The following is a 20,132-nucleotide window of genomic DNA, read 5'->3' as shown; positions in this document are numbered from 1 at the left end:
ATAATTTCGCCGGAACTTAAACAAATCCTAGAAAATAAAATAAAAATCTAAAAATGCCAAAACAAATTTTCACCGTCTAAATAAAATATGTAGAACAAGATGAACATTTTCTTGGCCCTAAAATGCAACTTTGAAAAACATGCATTTTTTCTAATTCAAATAAAATAGCAATAAACTTCGAATAAAATCAAATATTTGATTTTAATATTTTTCCTCCAATATTTCATTTATTTTGGAGAAGTCATATTATCTCCTCTCATATATTTTAATATGAAATATTTTCGGAGAGAAAAATAATTAAAACCAAAAATCCTCGTTTCAATATTTGATAAAACTCAAATATGAAGACATGGAAATCCCCAACTCTCTCCGAGGGTCCTTGAGTTGCTTAGGATTTCGAGGATCGCGAAACGAAATGCATCAAAATATGATATGCATGAATGATCTATGTATAACATTCCAAATTGAAAATTTGGGATGTTACAAACCTACCCCCCTTAAGATGAATCTCGCCCTCGAGATTCTGGTTGGCTAGAAAATAGGTGCGGGTGGTCTTTGCGAAGATCATCCTCTCGTTCCCAGGTGGCTTCATCCTCGGTATGGTGGCTCCACTGAACTTTGCAAAACTTGATAACCATGTTGCAGGTGACTCGGCTGGCAAATTCAAGAATCCTGACTGGCTTCTCCTCATAGGTCAGATCACTGTCCAACTGAATCGCCTCCAAGGGTATTGTATCTCTTAACGGTATATCGGCCATCTCAGCATGACACTTCTTCAACTGTGAAACATGAAACACATCATGAACTCCTGACAGTCCTTCAGGTAACTCCAACTTGTAGGCAACTTCTCCCATACGTTCCAAAACACGATACGGTCCTACAAATCTTGGGGCTAACTTTCCCTTGACTCCAAAACGTTTCACTCCTCGCAAAGGTGATACTCGCAGATATGCTCTATCTCCAATTTCATAGGTTACCCCCTTGCATTTCGAATCTGCGTAACTCTTCTGCCTGGACTGAGCTACCTTCAGTCTATCTCGGATCAACTTAACCTTTTCTTCAGACTCCTTGATCAAATCTGGTCCAAACAACTGTCGGTCTCCAACTTCATCCCACATCAACGGTGTTCTGCACCTTCGTCCATATAGGGCTTCGAATGGCGCCATCTTCAAACTGGCTTGATAGCTATGTTGTATGAGAACTCCGCGTAGGGCAAATTGTCATCCCAACTAGATCCATAGTCTAGCGCACAGGCTCTCAACATGTCCTCCAGAATCTGGTTGACTCTTTCGGTCTGTCCATCTGTCTGCGGGTGGAATGTTGTACTAAACTCCAACCTTGTTCCCAAAGTCTGGTGCAGCTGATGCCAAAACTTTGAGGTAAACTGCGTTCCTCTATCTGATATGATGGTCCTCGGAACTCCATGCAGACATACGATCCTGGTCATGTATATATTGGCCAACTTTGCACTTGTATAAGTGGTTTTTACTGGGATAAAGTGATCCACTTTGGTCAAGCGATCAACTACTACCCATATAGAGTCATATCCTGATTTGGTCCTGGGTAATCCAGTGATGAAATCCATGCCAAGTTTATCCCACTTCCATTCGGGTATCGGCATAGGCTGTAACAAACCTGCTGGCTTTTGATGCTCTGCCTTCACTCTCTGACATACATCACATACGGCTACATACTCGGCAATATCCTTCTTCATACCAGTCCACCAGAAATGTTCCTTCAAATCCAAATACATCTTGGTGTTTCCGGGGTGTATCGAGTATGGTGAGTCATGAGCTTCCTGAAGTATTAACTTCCTGATCTCTGTGTTATTGGTCACATAAACACGGTCCTCAAACCATAAGGTGTCGTGCTCATCCTCACGAAAACCTTTGGCCTTTCCTTTGCTCATTCTTTCTTTTATCTCGGCAATCTCCTTGTCATCCTTCTGAGCTTCCCGAATCTTTCCTAACAATGTAGACTGAACTTCCATTGTTGCAACAAAACCTCTAGGAACAATCTCCAATCGAAGTTCCCTGAGATCCTCTGCTAACTCCTTTGGCAATCCCGTGCTCACTAGGGTGTTAGCATAACTCTTCCGACTCAAGGCGTCTGCTACGACATTGGCCTTGCCTGGATGATAGTGAAGCTTCATGTCATAATCCTTTATAAGCTCCAACCATCTCCTCTGCCTAAGGTTCAGCTCCTTCTGTGTGAAAATGTACTTCAAACTCTTATGATCCGTGTACACATCACAACGATTTCCAATAAGGTAATGTCTCCAAGTCTTGAGCGCATGCACTACTGCTGCTAACTCCAAATCATGCGTCGCATAATTCAATTCGTGCGGTTTTAGTTGTCGTGAGGCATATGAAACAACTCTTCCATCCTGCATAAGCACACTTCCAAGTCCTAGGCGAGAGGCATCGCAATACACTTGGAAATCCTTGCGTATATCCGGCAGAATCAGCACTGGGGCTGTAGTCAAACGTTTCTTTAACTCCTGAAAGCTTGCCTCACATTCTTCCGTCCATTTAAATTTGGTATCCTTCTTCAATAACTTCGTCATTGGCTTTGCAATCTTGGAAAAACTCTCAATGAATCTCCGATAGTATCCTGCGAGTCCAAGAAAACTGCGGATCTCGCTAACTGAAGTGGGTGCCAACCATTCAGTGACTGACTGACCCTTGGTGGGGTCTACCGCTATACCTTCTCCTGATATAACATGTCCAAGGAATCCGACTTCCTTCAACCAAAACTCACATTTGCTGAACTTGGCATACAACTGGTGTTCCCTGAGTTTCTCGAGAACTAAACGCAAATGCTCTTCGTGCTCCTCCTCATTCTTCGAGTATACCATTATATCATCAATGAACACCACAACAAACTTATCCAAATATTCCATGAACACTTTGTTCATCATGCTCATGAAGTAGGCAGGGGCGTTAGTCAGTCCAAATGACATGACCGTACATTCATACAACCCGTACCGTGTGGTGAATGCTGTCTTTGGTATATCCTTCTCTCGAATCTTCAGCTGGTGATATCCTGATCGCAGATCGATCTTTGAAAACACCTTAGCTCCTTGCAGTTGGTCAAACAAATCAGTGATCATCGACAGTGGGTATTTGTTCTTGATCGTCACCTCATTTAACGCACGATAATCAACAACCATTCTTAGAGACTTATCCTTCTTCTCAACCAAAAGCACTGGGGCTCCCCATGGTGATGAACTCCGTCGAATGCAACCTTTCTCCAATAACTCCTTGATCTGTTTCTTAATCTCCTCCAGATCATTTGCAGGCATCCGATAGGGTCTCTTTGATATTGGCCCTGTACCTGGCAATAGCTCTATCAAAAATTCGATGTCACGATCCGGTGGCATGCCTGGTAACTCCTTTGGAAAAACATCTGGGTAATCCTTCACTGCAAGCACTTCCTCCTGAACAATTCCCGTGAGGGTATTTACTTGGCTCCTCCTAGGCGCATGCCTAGATACATACTTAATCCTTTTTCCCTCCGGGGTGGTGAGATAAATCGACTTACTAGCACAGTCAATGCTTCCTCCATGCTTTGACATCCAGCCCATGCCTAATATCACATCCAATCCTTGTGACTCCAAAATTATTAGGTCTGACGGGAAAACATGGCTACCAATGGTTAGGGGTATCTGGTCGCACCATCGACTAGCCATATACTCTGCTCCAGGTGAACTCACTAACAGAGGGGTCCTAAGGGTTTGGGTTGGTAGTTTAAACTTATCCACGAATCCCCTTGATATATATGAATGCGATGCACCAGTATCAAAAAGAACAAGGGCGGTAAAAGACTTAACCAAAAACTTACCAATAACCGCGTCTGGCTGCGCTTCGACCTCCTCCACGTTAACGTGGTTCACTTGTCCTTTGTTGAATGGATTGGGCTTCTTCCCAGCGCTCCCATTGCCGTTTCCATTCTTCGCTTCAGGGCACTCCATGGCATAGTGTCCAGTCTTCCCGCACTTAAAGCAAGTAATGTGACTTAGATCTCTCTTGGCGAGTGTGGCTGGATTGGAGCGGTTCTGATTGTTGCTTGCTCCATTCCCATTCCCATTCCTTGGGCCAATATGATTATGGGTACTTACTCCATTGTGGGTGTGGCCTCCATGGTTATGAACAAGTCCTCCCGAGTTCGGGGTTAGGCGAGGTTTCTACTGAGCTCCTGAGTTATACCTCCCTTGCCCATACTTCCTCTTACGGCTCTCAATATGCTGCTGCTTCCCTTCAATCATAAGAGCCTTATCTACCAACTCCTGGTAGTTGTTGAATGTTGCCACCATCAACTGCATGCTCATCTCATCATTCAACCCTTCCATAAACTTCTCCTGCTTTGCGGCATCTGTGGCCACATCATCAGGGGCATAGCGAGATAACTTGCTAAACTCATCCACGTACTGAGCCACAGTATGGTTCCCCTGGCGTAAGTTGCGAAACTCACGCTTCTTCATGTTCATAGCTCCAGTTGAGACATGGGATGTGCGAAAAGCTTGCTAAAACTGATCCCAAGTGACGTTGGCTATGGGGAAAGTGGTCGTATAATTCTCCCACCATGAGGCTGCTGGTCCATCCAATTGATGTGCGGCAAAGCGCACCTTCTCAGCATCTATGAAACCTGCGGTGGTCAACTCCCTTCCAATATGGTGTAGCCAATCATGAGCAACTATAGGCTCGGTGCTACTGGAAAACACCGGCGGCTGCAACCTCAGAAAGCGAGCTAAGTTGTCAACTGGAGGCGGGTTGTTGTTGTTGTTGCCTTGGTTCTGGACTAACAATTGCATCAAGGCATTCTACTGCTGGATCAACTGAGTGAGCTCCGGCGGGAAGGCAAATCCGGTGTCACGTCTCGGAGGCATCTGGTGGGTTTAGAGGGGAGAGATTAGAATAGAAAAGGGGTCTAGTGAGAAAGCACTACCCATATGCAATGAGACAAACACGAACATTTCACTCAATCAATCAAGCAAGGGCATACAAACGGTCTAGAACTATCGTTGAAAAGTGCTCAACTACTACTATATACATGGGGGAATACTACTAATTATTTGGTGGTCATCTAGAAATTTTGATCGGTAGAAGACTCCATAATGTCTGCTCCAGCTTCGTCTTCAAAGTCATCTTCACTGGGGTACGAGTCGGTGTCGTCGATGATGATGTAGTTCTCCGGGCAAGTGGAATCATCGTCCTCTCCTCCTGGCGCGGGATCTCCCATGAATACTCCGATCTTCTTTATCAGGTCGTCATTCTTCTCCAATAGTGTTGCAATTTCCTCCTCATATCCATCGCGTGTAGACTTAAGTTCTTCCTCCAGCTCGATGATCCTTGTCTTCGCCTTCTTCAAATCTATCATGTCTGCGCACATCTGATTCTCCTGGCGTCGAATGTGCTGGTTTAACTCCTGGATGAAAGCTGCAATGGATCTGTCCTTCTTGGTGCTAATCATCTCCCATTGCTCATCTCGGCGCCCACATATCTGATAAATAGTGTCCTTGAGATCCTTATTGTAGACTTCTCCAATGCGTCCCATGGTAATGTGGGCTGCCATGCTCTTGCCTAGACTCCAGGTGGGTGTTTCAAAAGAAAATTCTATGGGCTTAGTGGTTGGCGAGAACGTCCTTCCTGGAACTTGAACTAGAATCATCCAGCGCTCCTCTTCTGGTAAGGTGGCGTTGTAAGTCCCAGTGAAGCTTGGTATTCCGATGTTCAAGTACCTAGTGACTTCCTTCAAGTGGCGTCCAAAGGGTGTGTCTTCATCCGGTTGTGCAAACTTGTTCTTCAAATCCGCCATCCTAAAGAGTAGAAAATGGAGAGGAGTCAGAAATGAGTAGAGAAGAGTGTCCTATGGCTTATCTTAGTGGTCGTGTCCTACACTCAGCGTGTGCTCTGATACCATCTTGTAGCGACCCGACCTCAAACGGTCAAGTCTCTGTGCTTCAGTGTCATCCCTGGATCGGTAATGCTGACACACACAGTACTCGAAAGATTTATAACAGAGTAGCAATCACACACTTATTACATTGAATGTCTCAAAAGAGAACTTATTACAATAAATATGGCTTAAGGCCATCTAATACGATAACAGCGGAAGGCTTGGAAGATAAAGTGAGTCCATCAAATCCAACGGCATAGCTGAGCTGCACGGCAACGACCTAACGAACCTTACTCCTCGTCTGAAAAGTCTGCAACATAATACGTTGCAGCCCGAAAACGGGTCAGCACACGGAATATGCTGGCAATATAACACAGTAGAGCAAGAACAGAATAATGCTATCACTACATGCATATTTGGCTGGTGGAAAGCTCTATGGTTATAGTTTTGCGAAAAGCCAATTTTTCCCTACAACAAAGGAATAAGTTTTATTTTAACTATCATGGTAGTTGAAACATCATTGAGAAGGTTCCTCCAACTCAATCCCAATTAAAGTAATTATCAACCCAACAATATTAATTAAAAGTGATGAGTACTTAGGATAATTCAAGTACTAGATACTCAAGATTGTCCATAACCGGGGACACGGCTAACCATGATTAGATTGTACACTCTGCAGAGGTTTGCGCACTTTTCCCCACAAGACTCGATCTCCTCCGTTGGATTTCTCGCACTACATGGTGTTTGAGAAACGGATGACCGAGACACAGTCTTTCAGAAACATTAACTCTTTACTCCGGGCAGACCATACCAAACCTACATCCCTCTACCTGCTGATCCACCTCTTCAAGAGCTCATGCAACTTACTCAACTATGCTAGAGCCCATAATAGCTTGTGGCTGCACACGGAAGTTTCTAGCAAGAAACTAACTCAGTTCCCTTTGAGCCTGGGTGGCGGACCTTAGGATGATCACACGGGTACTCCGGGATATCCTAGGACAACACTGGATTCTCCAGGTGCCCGACAAGCAATCTACCTAGATGTGTATTAAAGTTGCCACCTTAAGTTGAACCATTAATTAACAATCTCACATCTGTCATGGATTCACTCACCCAAACCACGTCTACGAGCATAGCATAGCAATATAAGCAATACGTAGAAGTAACTCCCAAGGGTTTGAATATAACAGGGCGATAGGTTCTACCTCATCAACTACTTCCCAACCCACATGTTAATCACATCCTAGTCATGCAATGTTTGAGGATTGGAACTAATGCATAAAAACTGGGTATGAAAGGAGTATGATCAATGTGTTACTTGCCTTGCTGACAATCCGCAAAACCTAGAGACTCGTAGTAGCACGCTTCGCACTCCGGGAATTCTATCGCAAACAAACAATAGCATACATAAGCAATCAAGCAAAGAAGCACGGGTAAAACTCAAATAAGAGGATCTAACCAGAAAGACCAACTTAAGAACTCCAGTTTGCGAAAAGAATCAAATCAAACGGAGCAACGAAACTCAAACAACGAAAGAAACAAGATCCGTTTAATAATCTGGACTAAACTCAAATTTTACAGTACCAAAATCTTGTTCAAGTTGGTTAAACAGAAAGAGGGTTTCGAGATGAAGATCTAGGCGCTTGAATCGCCAGATTCTGATAAACGAGCGAAAAGATAAACTGAAACGAAAATCAGATCAGAAATCGCGATCGAAAATAATCACGGAAAATCCGAGAAAAAGAAAACTGACGAACAGGCTAACGAACGAACGTTCGCTGTCTGCGGCTAACGAGTGAACACCATTCGTTAAAACGAACGTACGGACGAACGTCGCTAAATAAACTAAATTGGAAAATAAAATAAAAACCGGTCTATTAAAAAAACCTAGGGTCTTCTAAAAAATGGATCGGTTTTTCTCTCAAAACCGGCGGCGGCGAGGCGACTACCTTGGCGGGGCTCCGGCGAGGTCCGGCGGTCTCCGCGAGGTCCGGGTGGGGCTGCGGGGCGGCGGGCGGTGTGGCGAAGCGCGGCAGCGGTGCTAGGCGGCGGCAGCGGCAAAGGGCGGCGGCGCGGGGGTGGCTAGGCGGCGGGGTTGGTGGGGCGGCTCAGGTGGTGGTGTGGGGGTGCGGGGGCGGCGGTATAAAACGAGGGGGGCTTGCTTGGGGGAGGGGCAAGGCGGCGCGGGAAGAGGAGTCTTGGCCGGACTCGGCATCGGGCGGCGGCGGCCTCCCGGCCTCATGGAGGGAGACGAGGCACGGGGCGGTTGGGCCGGCTCGGCTGGGCTTCGGCCCAGTCGGGCGCTGGAGATTTTTTTTTTAAATAATTTCGCCGGAACTTAAATAAATCCTAGAAAATAAAATAAAAATCTAAAAATGCCAAAACAAATTTTCACCCTCTAAATAAAATATTTAGAACAAGATGAAAATTTTCTTGGCCCTAAATTGCAACTTTGAAAAACGTGCAATTTTTCTAATTCAAATAAAATAACAATAAACTCCGAATAAAATCAAATATTTAATCTTAATATTTTTCCTCCAATATTTCATTTATTTTGGAGAAGTCATATTATCTCCTCTCATATATTTTAATATGAAATATTTTCGGAGAGAAAAAAATTAAAACCAAAAATCCTTGTTTCAATATTTGATAAAACTCAAATATGAAGACAGGGAAATCCCCAACTCTCTCCGAGGGTCCTTGAGTTGCTTAGGAGTTCGAGGATCGCGAAACGAAATGCATCAAAATATGATATGCATGAATGATCTATGTATAACATTCCAAATTGAAAATTTGGGATATTACAATAAGATATATAATAGCAGCATGATCGGTGTGAACAATTACTTTGGAATCAACAATATAAGGTCTAAATTTATCACAAGCAAACACCACTGCTAAGAATTCTTTTTTAGTAGTAGCATAGTTTCATTGAGCACTGTCTAGAGTTTCACTAGCATAATGAATAACATTCAATTTCTTATCAACTCTTTGTCCTAGAACAGCACCAACAACATAATCACTAGCATCACACATAATTTCAAAAGGCAAGTTCCAATCAGGTGGTTGAACAATAGGTGCAGAAATTAAGGCTTTCTTGAGTGTTTCAAAGGCTTCTAAACAATATCATCATCAAAAACAAAAGGAATATCCGTTTGCAAAAGACTCGTGAGAGGCCTGGAAATTTTAGAAAAGTCTTTGATAAATCTCCTATAGAAACCAGCATGACCTAAGAAACTACGAATACCTTTTATATCTTTAGGGCATGGCATTTTCTCAATTGCATCAACCTTAGCTTTGTCCACTTCAATACCTCTTTCAGAAATTTTAGGACCCAAGACAATGCCTTCATTAACCATAAAGTGGCACTTCTCCCAATTCAAGACAAGATTTGTTTGTTCACATCTCTGCAAAACTCGATCAAGATTGCTTAAACAATCATCAAAAGACTTCCCATAAACAGAGAAGTCGTCCATGAAAACCTCAACAATCTTTTCACAAAAGTTAGAGAATATAACAGTCATACATCTTTGAAAGGTAGCAGGTGCATTACATAAACCGAAAGGTATATGTCTATAAGCATAGGTTCCAAAGGGACAAGTAAAAGTTATCTTTTCTTGATCAGGTTGAGAAACAGGTATTTGTGAAAAACCAGAATATCCATCAAGGAAGCAAAAATGTGTGTGCTTAGATAATCTTTCAATCATTTTATCAATAAAAGGCAGAGGGTAATGATATTTTCTAGTTGCTTTGTTTAATTTTCTAAAATCAATTACCATTCTATAGCCTGTAACAATTCTTTGGGAATAAGTTCATTCTTATCATTAGGAACAACAGTTATACCTCCTTTCTTAGGGACACAATGAACATGACTTACCCATCTACTATCAGCTATAGGATAGATTATACCTGCTTCCAGAAGTTTTAATATTTCCGTTCTTACCACTTCTTTCATCTTCGGATTTAACCGGCGTTGGTGATCAACAATGGGTTTAGCATCAGGTTCCATATTAATTTTGTGTTGACATAGAGTGGGACTAATGCCCTTAAATCATCAAGAGTATATCCAATAACAGCTCGGTCCTTCCTTAGAACTTTCAATAATCTTTCTTCTTCATGTTCTGAAAGGTTAGCACTAATAATAACAGGGTATATCTTCTTTTCATCAAGATAAGCATATTTCAAAGTGTTTGGCAATTGTTTTAATTCAAACACAGCATCACCTTTAGGTGGAGGAGGACCTCCTAGAGTTTCAATAGGAAAATTGTGATTAAGCAGAGGACGTTGTTCAAAGAAAATATTATCTATTTCATTTCTTTCATGCATATGTAAATCATTTTCATGGTCTAGCAAATATTGTTCTAGAGGATCAGTAGGAGGCACAGCAATAGAAGCAAGACCGATTATTTCATCTTTACTAGGCAATCTTTTTCATGAAGCTTTCTACTAAAATTGGAAAAATTAAACTCATGAGACTCATCACTATAACTAACACCGATAGTTTGTTTCTCACAATCTATTTTAGCATTAACGGTCTTCAAGAAAGGTCTACCGAAGATAATGGGACAAAAGTCATCTTGTGGGTAACCAAGAACAAGAAAATCAATAGGGTATTTTATTTTCCCACACAAGACTTCAACATCTCTAACAATCCCAATTGGTGATATAGTGTCTCTATTAGCAAGTTTAATAGTAACATCTATGTCTTCTATCTCTGCGGGTGCTATGTCATTCATAATTTCTTGATATAAGGTGTAAGGAATAGCACTCACACTAGCGCATATGTCACATAAACCATGATAACAGTGATCTTCTATTTTAACTGAGACAACAGGCATGCCAACAACAGGTCTATGTTTATCCTTTTTATCAGGTTTGGCAATTCTAGCAGCTTATTCACAGAAGTAAATAACATGCCCATCAACATCTTCTTCCAAGAGATCTTTAACCATAGCAATACTAGGTTCCACTTTAATTTTTTCATCAGGTTTAAGTGTTCTAATGTAACTCTTGTTGACCACAGTTGAAACTTTAGCATGTTCTTTTATCCTAACAGGGAAAGGTGGTTTCTCAATATAAGCAGAAGGAACAACTGGATCAGCATTGTAAAGTATAGTTTCTTCTTTAACTGGTATCGGTTCTTTGATTTCTTCTTTAATAGGTGGGTGATATTTAAACCACTTCTCTTTAGGGAGATCAACATGAGTAGCAAATGATTCACATGAGGAAGGAGTCAAGTCCATATTTAGTGCTAAACTTTTGAAAAGCATCGGTGTTCATAAAAGATTTAACATAATCATACGTAAGCTTAATACCTAACTCTTTACCTTCGTCGAGTTCCCAATCTTCAGAGTTGCATTTAATTCTTTCCAAAAGATCCCACCGGGATTCAATAGTCTTCTTCATAAAAGAACCAACACAAGAAGTATCGAGCATGGTTTGATCATTACGAGAAAGCCGAGCATAAAAGTTCTGGATAATGATTTCTTTTGAGAGATCATGATTGGAACATGAATATAACATTGAATTAAGCCTCCCCCAAGCTAGAGCGATACTTTCTCCTTCACGAGGCCAAAAATTATATATATAATTCCGATCACGATGAACTAGATGCATAGGATAATTTTTTTGGTGGAACTCCAATTTCAAACGATTCCAATTTCAAGATCCAATGTCATCGCATAGCCTATACCATGCCAATGCTTGTCCCTTCAAAGATAAAGGGAAAACCTTCTTCATAACTTCATCCCCGGGTAAACCTGCAAGCTTGAACAATCCACAAATTTGTTCTACATATATCAACTGCATATCAGGATGTTCGGTTCCATCTCCTGCATAAGGATTAGCTAGCAGTTGTTCTATCATACCCGAAGGAATTTCATATTCAATATTTTCAGTAGGTGCAGTAGGTTGAGGGGTAGCTAATTGTGGTTCTGGTCGAGGTGAAGATACCCCGAACAAACCCCTCAAAGGATTGTTTTCCATAGTACCAAGTGACAATAAATTTCAGCACACTATATAAATGTCTTACCAAATTTCACTTACCAAAGGCACTTCACTCCCCGGCAACGGTGCCAGAAAATAGCCTTGATGACCCACAAGTATAGGGGATCAATTGTAGCTATTTTCAATTAGTAAGAGTGTCGAACCCAATGAGGAGCAGAAGGAAATGACAAGTAAGTGCTGAAATTGTAAGTAACTGAGTAGTTTGATAGCAAGATAATTTGTAACGGGCAAGTAACGATAGTAGTAACAAAAGTTCAGCAAGATAGCCCAATCATTTTGAGGCAAAGGACAGGCCAAAACGGTCTCTTATGATAAGCAAAGCGTTCTTGAGGGTACACGGGATTTTCATCTAGTCACTTTCATCATGTTGGTTTAATTCGTGTTCGGGACTTTGATAATTTGATATGTGGGTGGACCGGTGCTTAGGTGTTGTTCTTACTTGAACAAACCTCCTACTTATGATTAACTCTCCCGCAAGCATCCGCAACTATGAGAAAAGTATTAAGAATAAACTCTAACCATAGCATTAAACTTTTGGATCCAATCGGTCCCTTACGGAATAGCGCATAAACTGGGGTTTAAGCTTCTGTCACTCTCGCAACCCATCATCTAATTGCTACTCCACAATGCATTCCCTTAGGCCCAAATATGGTGAAGTGTCATGTAGTCGATGTTCACATGACACCACTAAGGGAATCATAACATACATACTATCAAAATATCGAACACATATCAAGTTCACATGATTACTTGCAACATGATTTCTCCCGTGACCTCAAGAACAAAAGTAACTACTCACAAATTATAATCATGCTCAAGATCAGAGGGGTATTAAATAGCATAATGGATCTGAACATATAATCTTCCACCAAATAAACCATATAGTAATCAACAACAAGATGTAATCAACACTACTAATCACCCACAAGCACCAATCTATAGTTCCGGTAACAAGATTGAACACAAGAGATGAACTAGGGTTTGAGATGAGATGGTGTTGTTGAAGATGTTGATGGAGATTGCCCTCCCCAAGATGGGAGAGTTGTTGGTGATGATGATGACGATGATTTCCTCCTCCGGGAGGAAGTTCCCCCGGCGGAATCGCTCCGCCGGAGGGCAAAAGTGCTCCTTCCCAAGTGCCGCCTCGAGATGGCGGTGCTCCATCCCGAAAGTCCTCTCCTTATTTTTTTCTAGGTCAATATGACCTATATACCAGAAGATGGGCACCGGAGGTGGGCATAGGTGAGCACAACCCACCAGGGCGCGCCTGGGCTCCCTGGCGCGCCCAGGTGGGTTGTGCCCACCTAGTGGGCCCCCTCTGGTAGTTATTTGCTCCAATATTCATCATATATTTGATAAAAAATCTCCGTGGAGTTTCAGCTTATTTGGAGTTGTGCAGAATAGGTGGCCTGACGTAGATTTTCCAGGTCTAGGTTTCTAGCTGCCAGAATTCTCCCTCTTTGTGTATACCTTGCATATTATGAGAGAAAAGGCATTAGAATTACTCCAAAAAGCATTATTATGGATAAAAACATCATAAATAACAGTAAGGAAACATGATGCAAAATGGACGTATCACTCACGTTCGATCTTTCGGTCTCTAGTGTTCTGAGACCATGTTTGTACATGCTAGGCTCATCAAGTTTAACCCAAGTATTCTGCATGTGCAAAACTATCTTACACCCGTTGTATGTGAACGTAGAGTCTATCACAGCTTATCATCACGAGGTGCTTCGAAATGACAAACTTTGGCAACGGTGCATACTCGGGGAGAACACTTTTATCTTAAAATTTAGTGAAGGGATTATCATATAATGCTACCGTTGTTCTAAGCAAAATAAGATGCATAAAGGATAAACATCACATGCAATCAAAATATGTGACATGATATGGCCATCAACATCTTGTGCTTTTGATCTCCATCTCCAAAGCATCAACATGATCTCCATCGTCACCGGCTCGACACTTTGATCTCCATCGTTGTGCTTTTGATCTCCATCTCCAAAGCATCAACATGATCTCCATCGTCACCGGCTCGACACTTTGATCTCCATCGTTGTGTCGGGGTCGTCTCGCCAACTATTGCTTCTACAACTGTTGCTAACGCATAGGGATAAAGTAAAGCAATTACATGGCGTTTGCATTTCATACAATAATCAAGAGACAACCCTAAGGCTCCTGCCGATTGTCGATATTACAAAACATGATCATCTCATACATCAACATATATCACATCATATCTTGACCATATGACATCACAACATGCCCTGCAAAAACAAGTTAGACGTCCTCTACTTTGTTTTTGCAAGTTTTACGTGGCTACTATGGGCTTCTAGCAAGAACCGTTCTTAACTACGCAAAAACCACAATGGTGATTATCAAGTTTGTTGTTTTAACCTTCTTCAAGGATCGGCCGTAGTCAAATTCGATTCAACTAAAGTAGGAGAAACAGACACCCGCCAGCCACCTTTATGCAAAACAAGTTGCATGTCAGTCGGTAGAACCGGTCTCATGTGCGAGGACATGTAAGGTTGGTCCGGGCCACTTGATCCCACAATACCGCCGAATCAAAATAAGACGTTGGTGGTAAGCACTATGACCATCATTGCACACAACTCTTTGTGTTCTACTCGAGCATATCATCTACGCATAGACCTGGCTCGAATGCCACTGTTGGGGAACGTTGCATGGAAAACAAAAAATTTCTATGCACACGCAAGATCTATCTATGGAGATGCATAGCAACGAGAGGGGAGAGTGTGCTACGTACCCTCGTAGACCGTAAGTAGAAGCGTTTAGTAATGTGGTTGATGTAGTCGAACTTCTTCGCGATCCAACCGATCAAGTACCAAACGTACGACATCTCTGCGTTCAGCACACGTTCAGCTCGTTGACGTTCTCGCCTTCTTGATGCAGCAAGAATATGACCGAGGGACGAAACTATGGAGAGGGACGCCGCTGCACACGGCTAAGAGATTGTCGTGGCCTTTGTGTGGTGCCCCCTTCCTCATATATATAGGTGGGGGAGGGGAGGCAGCCAGGAAGCACCCCAAGGGTGGCCGCTGGCCCCCTTGGGCTCCTGCCCTGTGCCCCCCTTACCTTGTTTGCACAAGGGGAAGGAAACAGGAGGAGATGGAAGGAAGGGGGAGGCCGACTCTGCCCTCTCCTTCTCTCTCCAAGTGCCGCGGCCTTAGGAGGGTCGCGCCAGCCCCTTGTGGGCTAGTGTGTCCCCCCCTTTGGCCCATATGGCCCAATAACCTCCCGGGGGTTCCCGTAACCCCTTCCGGTGATCCGATGACTATCCGGTACCTTCCGAAACTCTTCCGGTGTCCAAATAGTATTGTCCTATATATCAATTTTTACCTACGGACCATTCCGGAGCTCTTCGTCATGTCTGTGATCTCATCCGGGACTCCGAACAACATTCGGTCACCAAATCACATAACTCATATAACACTATATCGTCAACGAACGTTAAGCGTGCGGACCCTACGGGTTCGAGAACTATGTAGACATGACCAAGACACCTCTCCGGTCAATAACCAATAGCGGAACCTTATGACAACATACGTAATTCCCTTTGTCTATCGGTATGTTACTTGCCCGAGATTCGATCGTCGGTATCTTCATACCTAGTTCAATCTTGTTACCGACAAGTCTCTTTACTCGTTCCGTAATACATCATCTCGTAAATAATATAACTCCTTAGTCACTTTCCCTGCAAGCTTCTTGTGATGTGTATTACCAAGAGGGCCCAGAGATACCTCTCCGATACTCGGTGTGACAAATCCTAATCTCGATCCATGCCAACTCAACAAGCACCTTCAAAGATACCTATAGAGCATCTTTATGATCACCCAGTTACGTTGTGACGTTTGATAGCACATAAGGTATTCCTCCGGTATCCAGGAGTTGCATGTTCTCATAGTCTAAGGAATATGTATTTGACATTAAGAAAGCATTAGCAATAAACTAAACGATCATATGCTAAGCTAACGGATGAGTCTTGTCCATCACATCATTCTCCTAATGATGTGATCCCTTTATCAAGTGACAACACATGTCTATGGTTAGGAAACCTTAACCATCTTTGATCAACGAGCTAGTCTAGTAGAGGCTTACTAGGGACACAATATTTGTTTATGTATCCACAAATGTATAAGTTTCCAATCAATACAATTCTAGCATGAATAATAAACCTTTATCATGAATAAGGAAATATAAAATAACAACTTTATTATTGCCTCTAGGGCATATTTCCTTCAACTGCGGCTCTGACCGTCGCATGTTTACTAGGCGTGCTTCAACTAAGCAGAAGTACCGGTCGTGCGGAGTGGTAGTACCGGTCCGGCGAAACTACCGCTATTTCTCTACCGCACCGAGTACCGCTTATAATTTGCTCTCTTGATAGTTCTGTCTCTCGAGCGGAAGTAGAGCGGTAGCTGTTAGCGGTAGTACCGCCCACGGCGGCACTACCGCCCTGCCTTTCTCTACTACCGCTGGTTCCGGTTGCAATTCAATAGTTAGCGGTAGTGCCGCTGGTGGGAGCGGAAGTACCACTCTGGCGGCAGTACCGCCTCCCTGACCTGCTCAGTTGAACTTGCGCCTGGGATTTCTGTGCCAGCGGAAGTACCGCTCGCCTGAGCGGTACTACCACTTGTGCACGGGCTGTGAGTGCGTAACGGTTGGATTTCATTCCCTACTATAAAAGGGAGTCATCTTCCCCAAGTTGACTTACCTCTTCCTCCCCCAAGCTCCATTGTTTCTCACAAGCTCATTCTTGCTCGATCTCTCTTCCTAGCCAATCAAACTTGTTGATTCTTTAGGGATTGCTTGAGAAGGCCTAGATCAACACTTCCACCAAGAGAAATTTGATTCCCCCCACTAATCCCTTGCGGATCTTGTTACTCTTAGGTGTTTGATCACGCTAGACGGTTGAGGTCACCTCGGAGCCACATTCCATTGCGGTGAAACTTCGTGGTGGTGTTGGGAGCCTTTAATTCAGTTGTGGAGAGAGCCCCAACTTTGTTTGTAAAGGTCCGGTTGCCGCCTTCAAGGGCATCACTAGTGGAATCACGACATCTCGCATTTGTGTGAGGGCGTGAGGAGAATACGGTGGCCCTAGCGGCTTCTTGGGGAGTATTGTGCCTCCACACCGCTTCAACGAAGACATACTTCCCCTCAAAGGGAAGGAACTTCGGTAACACATCCTTGTCTCCACCGGCTCCACTTGTGGTTATCTCGTACCTTTAGTTTGTGCAAGCTTGTGTTGTTTATCTTGCTTGCTTGTGTTGTTGTTATTGCTAGCATCATATAGGTTGCTCACCTAGTTGCATATTTAGGCAACCTATTTGTTAAGATTTTTTTTTATAAATTGACAGTTGCCTATTCGTCCCCCTTTTAGATACCATGTAAAAAAGCTACCTCCGGTTCAAATTGATTGTCGTAGTTTTAGTATAACCTTGTACTCGGCTGGAGTAGATTTAGTTCGCTATATACATCCACCCAGAGCCCATGTTTTCGCGCAGGCCCGAGGCAGTAGAAGCAAAAAGCTGCTGAACCATGCAAATTGGGACCCACGTTGAGTTGATATGTGCATGCTAGGACCCACCTACACAGATAGTTGGTAAGATATACTCCCTCCGTCCCATAATATAAGAGCGTTTTTGACACTACTCCCTCCGTCCCATAATATAAGAGCGTTTTTGACACTAGTGTAGTGTAAAAAACGCTCTTATATTATGGGACGGAGGGAGTAGCATTTAAAATTGCCAAATAGGACCGAACGCCAACTCTGTAGCATGGTACAACCCCTTTCTATCCTCTGTTTTATACTTGTATTCCTTTCCATTTTCTTTGTTTCTATCCAATCTTTCGGTTTCGTCCCCTACGTCCCGAACAGAACCTAAATCTACACCATGGTTTTAACACTAGTGTAGCGTAAAAACCGCTCTTACAGAGGCGGTACATTTGATGGATAAAAAACAATGACGTGGACGCTCTCTGGCACATTACTTGTGCGTTCGGGTCGGCTGGTTGGAGTTGCCGAGCGTCCGGACGGAAACCTTCCGGAGGGAGCCGAGCCACCAGCGAGGTGGCCGTGTCCTCTCCCAGTTCCAATGGCGCGCCGCCGCGTGCTCCTCTACCTCAAGCCCTTCGATGTTTACCCTCCGCGCCCTCTCTCCGGCGCCTCCTCCCTTACCTTCCCGCCACCACCTCCGCCGCCGCGCGCCGCCAACCCCAAGGTTCGCACATCTCTCGCTCACCCTCTCCGTTTCGAGAAACCCTGGTTACGCCGGCGCTCACGGTTGTCGATGCTTCGGTGGGGGTTTCCGGTGGACTCCCAAGTTCCCGTGCTCCGGCGGCCCGTTAGGATAAAATGGTGGTGGAGTGGAGTTCACCTTGGTGTTCAGAAATCGTGAACTGCGCTGGTGAACTGATGGTTTTTCAAGGACCGTGCTTGCGCTGATTCATTGTTACCTGTGCGCGTCTTTGGCGTCCGGCTGTATGATTTTCCATCTCCATTTTAGTTACAATACATGTGGTTTGATCTTTCCATGTGCTGGCACGGAGCACACCAGCTGTTTGTTGAAATACATGTGTGGAGTATGAGCTCTGGCCAGTGACTAGGACTCTAGGCGCAGTGTTGTATGAACTGGTCGGTACCAGGAGTCCTTGCTAGGCCACAATGTGGACTTCCAGTTGGATCTCAGCCTGAATTACTGTCCGTTATTGAGAAATCTGCCATCTTGCTTGTCAAATCAGCATCTGTTAGTACTACTGGGAAAAGTTGCATAACTAGCTGAATCTAACACGTTTCATTTCCCACTTTCTTGCTGCATAACCATTTTGACTGACATGAATTAAGGGTTTCGTGCCTCTTATCGTCAATTGAATGTCTTGTTGCAGATCTTAAGTTATCTGGACGATCGATGCAGAGTCCACAAGGACACAATCAATCTCTGTAAGAGTGTACTACAGCGCAAGCCCCTTGACTGGATCTCAGTGCAGCGAAATCATTTGACAAATCCAATACGTGATGTGGATCTTGTGATTACCGTCGGTGGCGATGGCACACTTTTACGGGCTAGCCATTTTTTGGATAGCTCGATTCCCATTTTAGGTGTTAATTCGGATCCTACTTGTTCTGATGAGGTTAGTTCTTTGCATGATTGACAATAATCATCTATTGAAACCAATCACATTAGCAATGCTTGTTGACTACATTTGCATATGTTCTTCTTTGCACGCTTCTAAGCAGACTAATGGTTATACATGTGCTTGATGTGTATGTGTATGGTTTTATAACTCCATGCAGGTTGATGAGTTAACTGAGGAATTTGATGCAAGAAGAAGCACCGGATATCTTTGTGCAGCTACTGCCCGGAACTTCGAGCAGGTATGTCGCTGTTGCCTAGTCTTCTTGCTTGGGGATCTCAATTCATTTTCTTACAGAAATCACACTACCCCGCTTTCTGTTATAGCGTCGGAACATTTACCGAATTTCTTGAATGTTACTGTTCTCTTGAACATGACATATTCTCAGATACTTGACGCAACCCTTGCTGGCAGTAGACACTATTCAGAGCTGTCAAGAATATCAGTGAAACTAAATGGATCCCAGCTACCGACTTATGCTCTGAATGATATATTGGTGTCACACCCCTGTCCGGCAAGTGTATCACGCTTCTCATTAAGGTACTGACTTTGAGCCTTTCTGTAAATATTGACGATTTTCTGTGATCAATTCTAACTGGCATTACCATTTCAGAAAAAGAAGCAATGGGGAGACCTCACGTTTGATTAATTCTAGATCAAGTGGTCTCAGGGTTGCAACAGCTACTGGATCAACTGCTGCCATGCTATCAGCAGGAGGATTTATGATGCCAATATCAAGTCGTGAGCTTCAGTATATGATAAGGGAGCCCATTTCACCAACGGATGCCGACAAACCACTGCTGCATGGATTAGTTAAGCAAGAGCAACATATGCTTGTTGTTTGGTACAATCAAGAGGGTGCTGTGTATATTGATGGTTCTCATGTAACATATCCAATCCAGCATGGGGATACACTTGAGGTCTCCTCAGATGCTCCAGTCTTAAAAGTTATTTTACCAGAATATCTGTTAAAGCAGGCATCTTTATAATGAAATAACGTTATCACTGTTCTGATGCTTGACTGCTTATTGATCTGGCATGATGTTTGAGGCAAGTGGAGTTCTTGAGTA

At 43.3% G+C, this 20,132-nt stretch overlaps 1 protein-coding gene across 1 annotated transcript; it reads left to right on the top strand.

The window, feature by feature from the left end:
• Window positions 1-17,707: 17,707 nt before the first annotated feature.
• LOC123121306 (probable NADH kinase) lies at window positions 17,708-20,073 on the top strand. The gene is made up of 5 exons (XM_044541236.1): window positions 17,708-18,149; window positions 18,814-19,059; window positions 19,223-19,303; window positions 19,451-19,602; window positions 19,676-20,073. The coding sequence occupies exons 1-5, from the start codon at window positions 17,892-17,894 to the stop codon at window positions 20,049-20,051; spliced, it is 1,113 nt and encodes a 370-aa protein (XP_044397171.1). The 5' UTR covers window positions 17,708-17,891; the 3' UTR covers window positions 20,052-20,073.
• The last annotated feature ends 59 nt before the right edge of the window (window positions 20,074-20,132 follow it).

Source organism: Triticum aestivum, chromosome 5D (genome assembly GCF_018294505.1).
Source record: "Triticum aestivum cultivar Chinese Spring chromosome 5D, IWGSC CS RefSeq v2.1, whole genome shotgun sequence".
Lineage (NCBI taxonomy): Eukaryota > Viridiplantae > Streptophyta > Magnoliopsida > Poales > Poaceae > Triticum > Triticum aestivum.
Note: the sequence above shows the minus strand (reverse complement) of the source record. Positions and strands in the feature narration are given on the sequence as shown.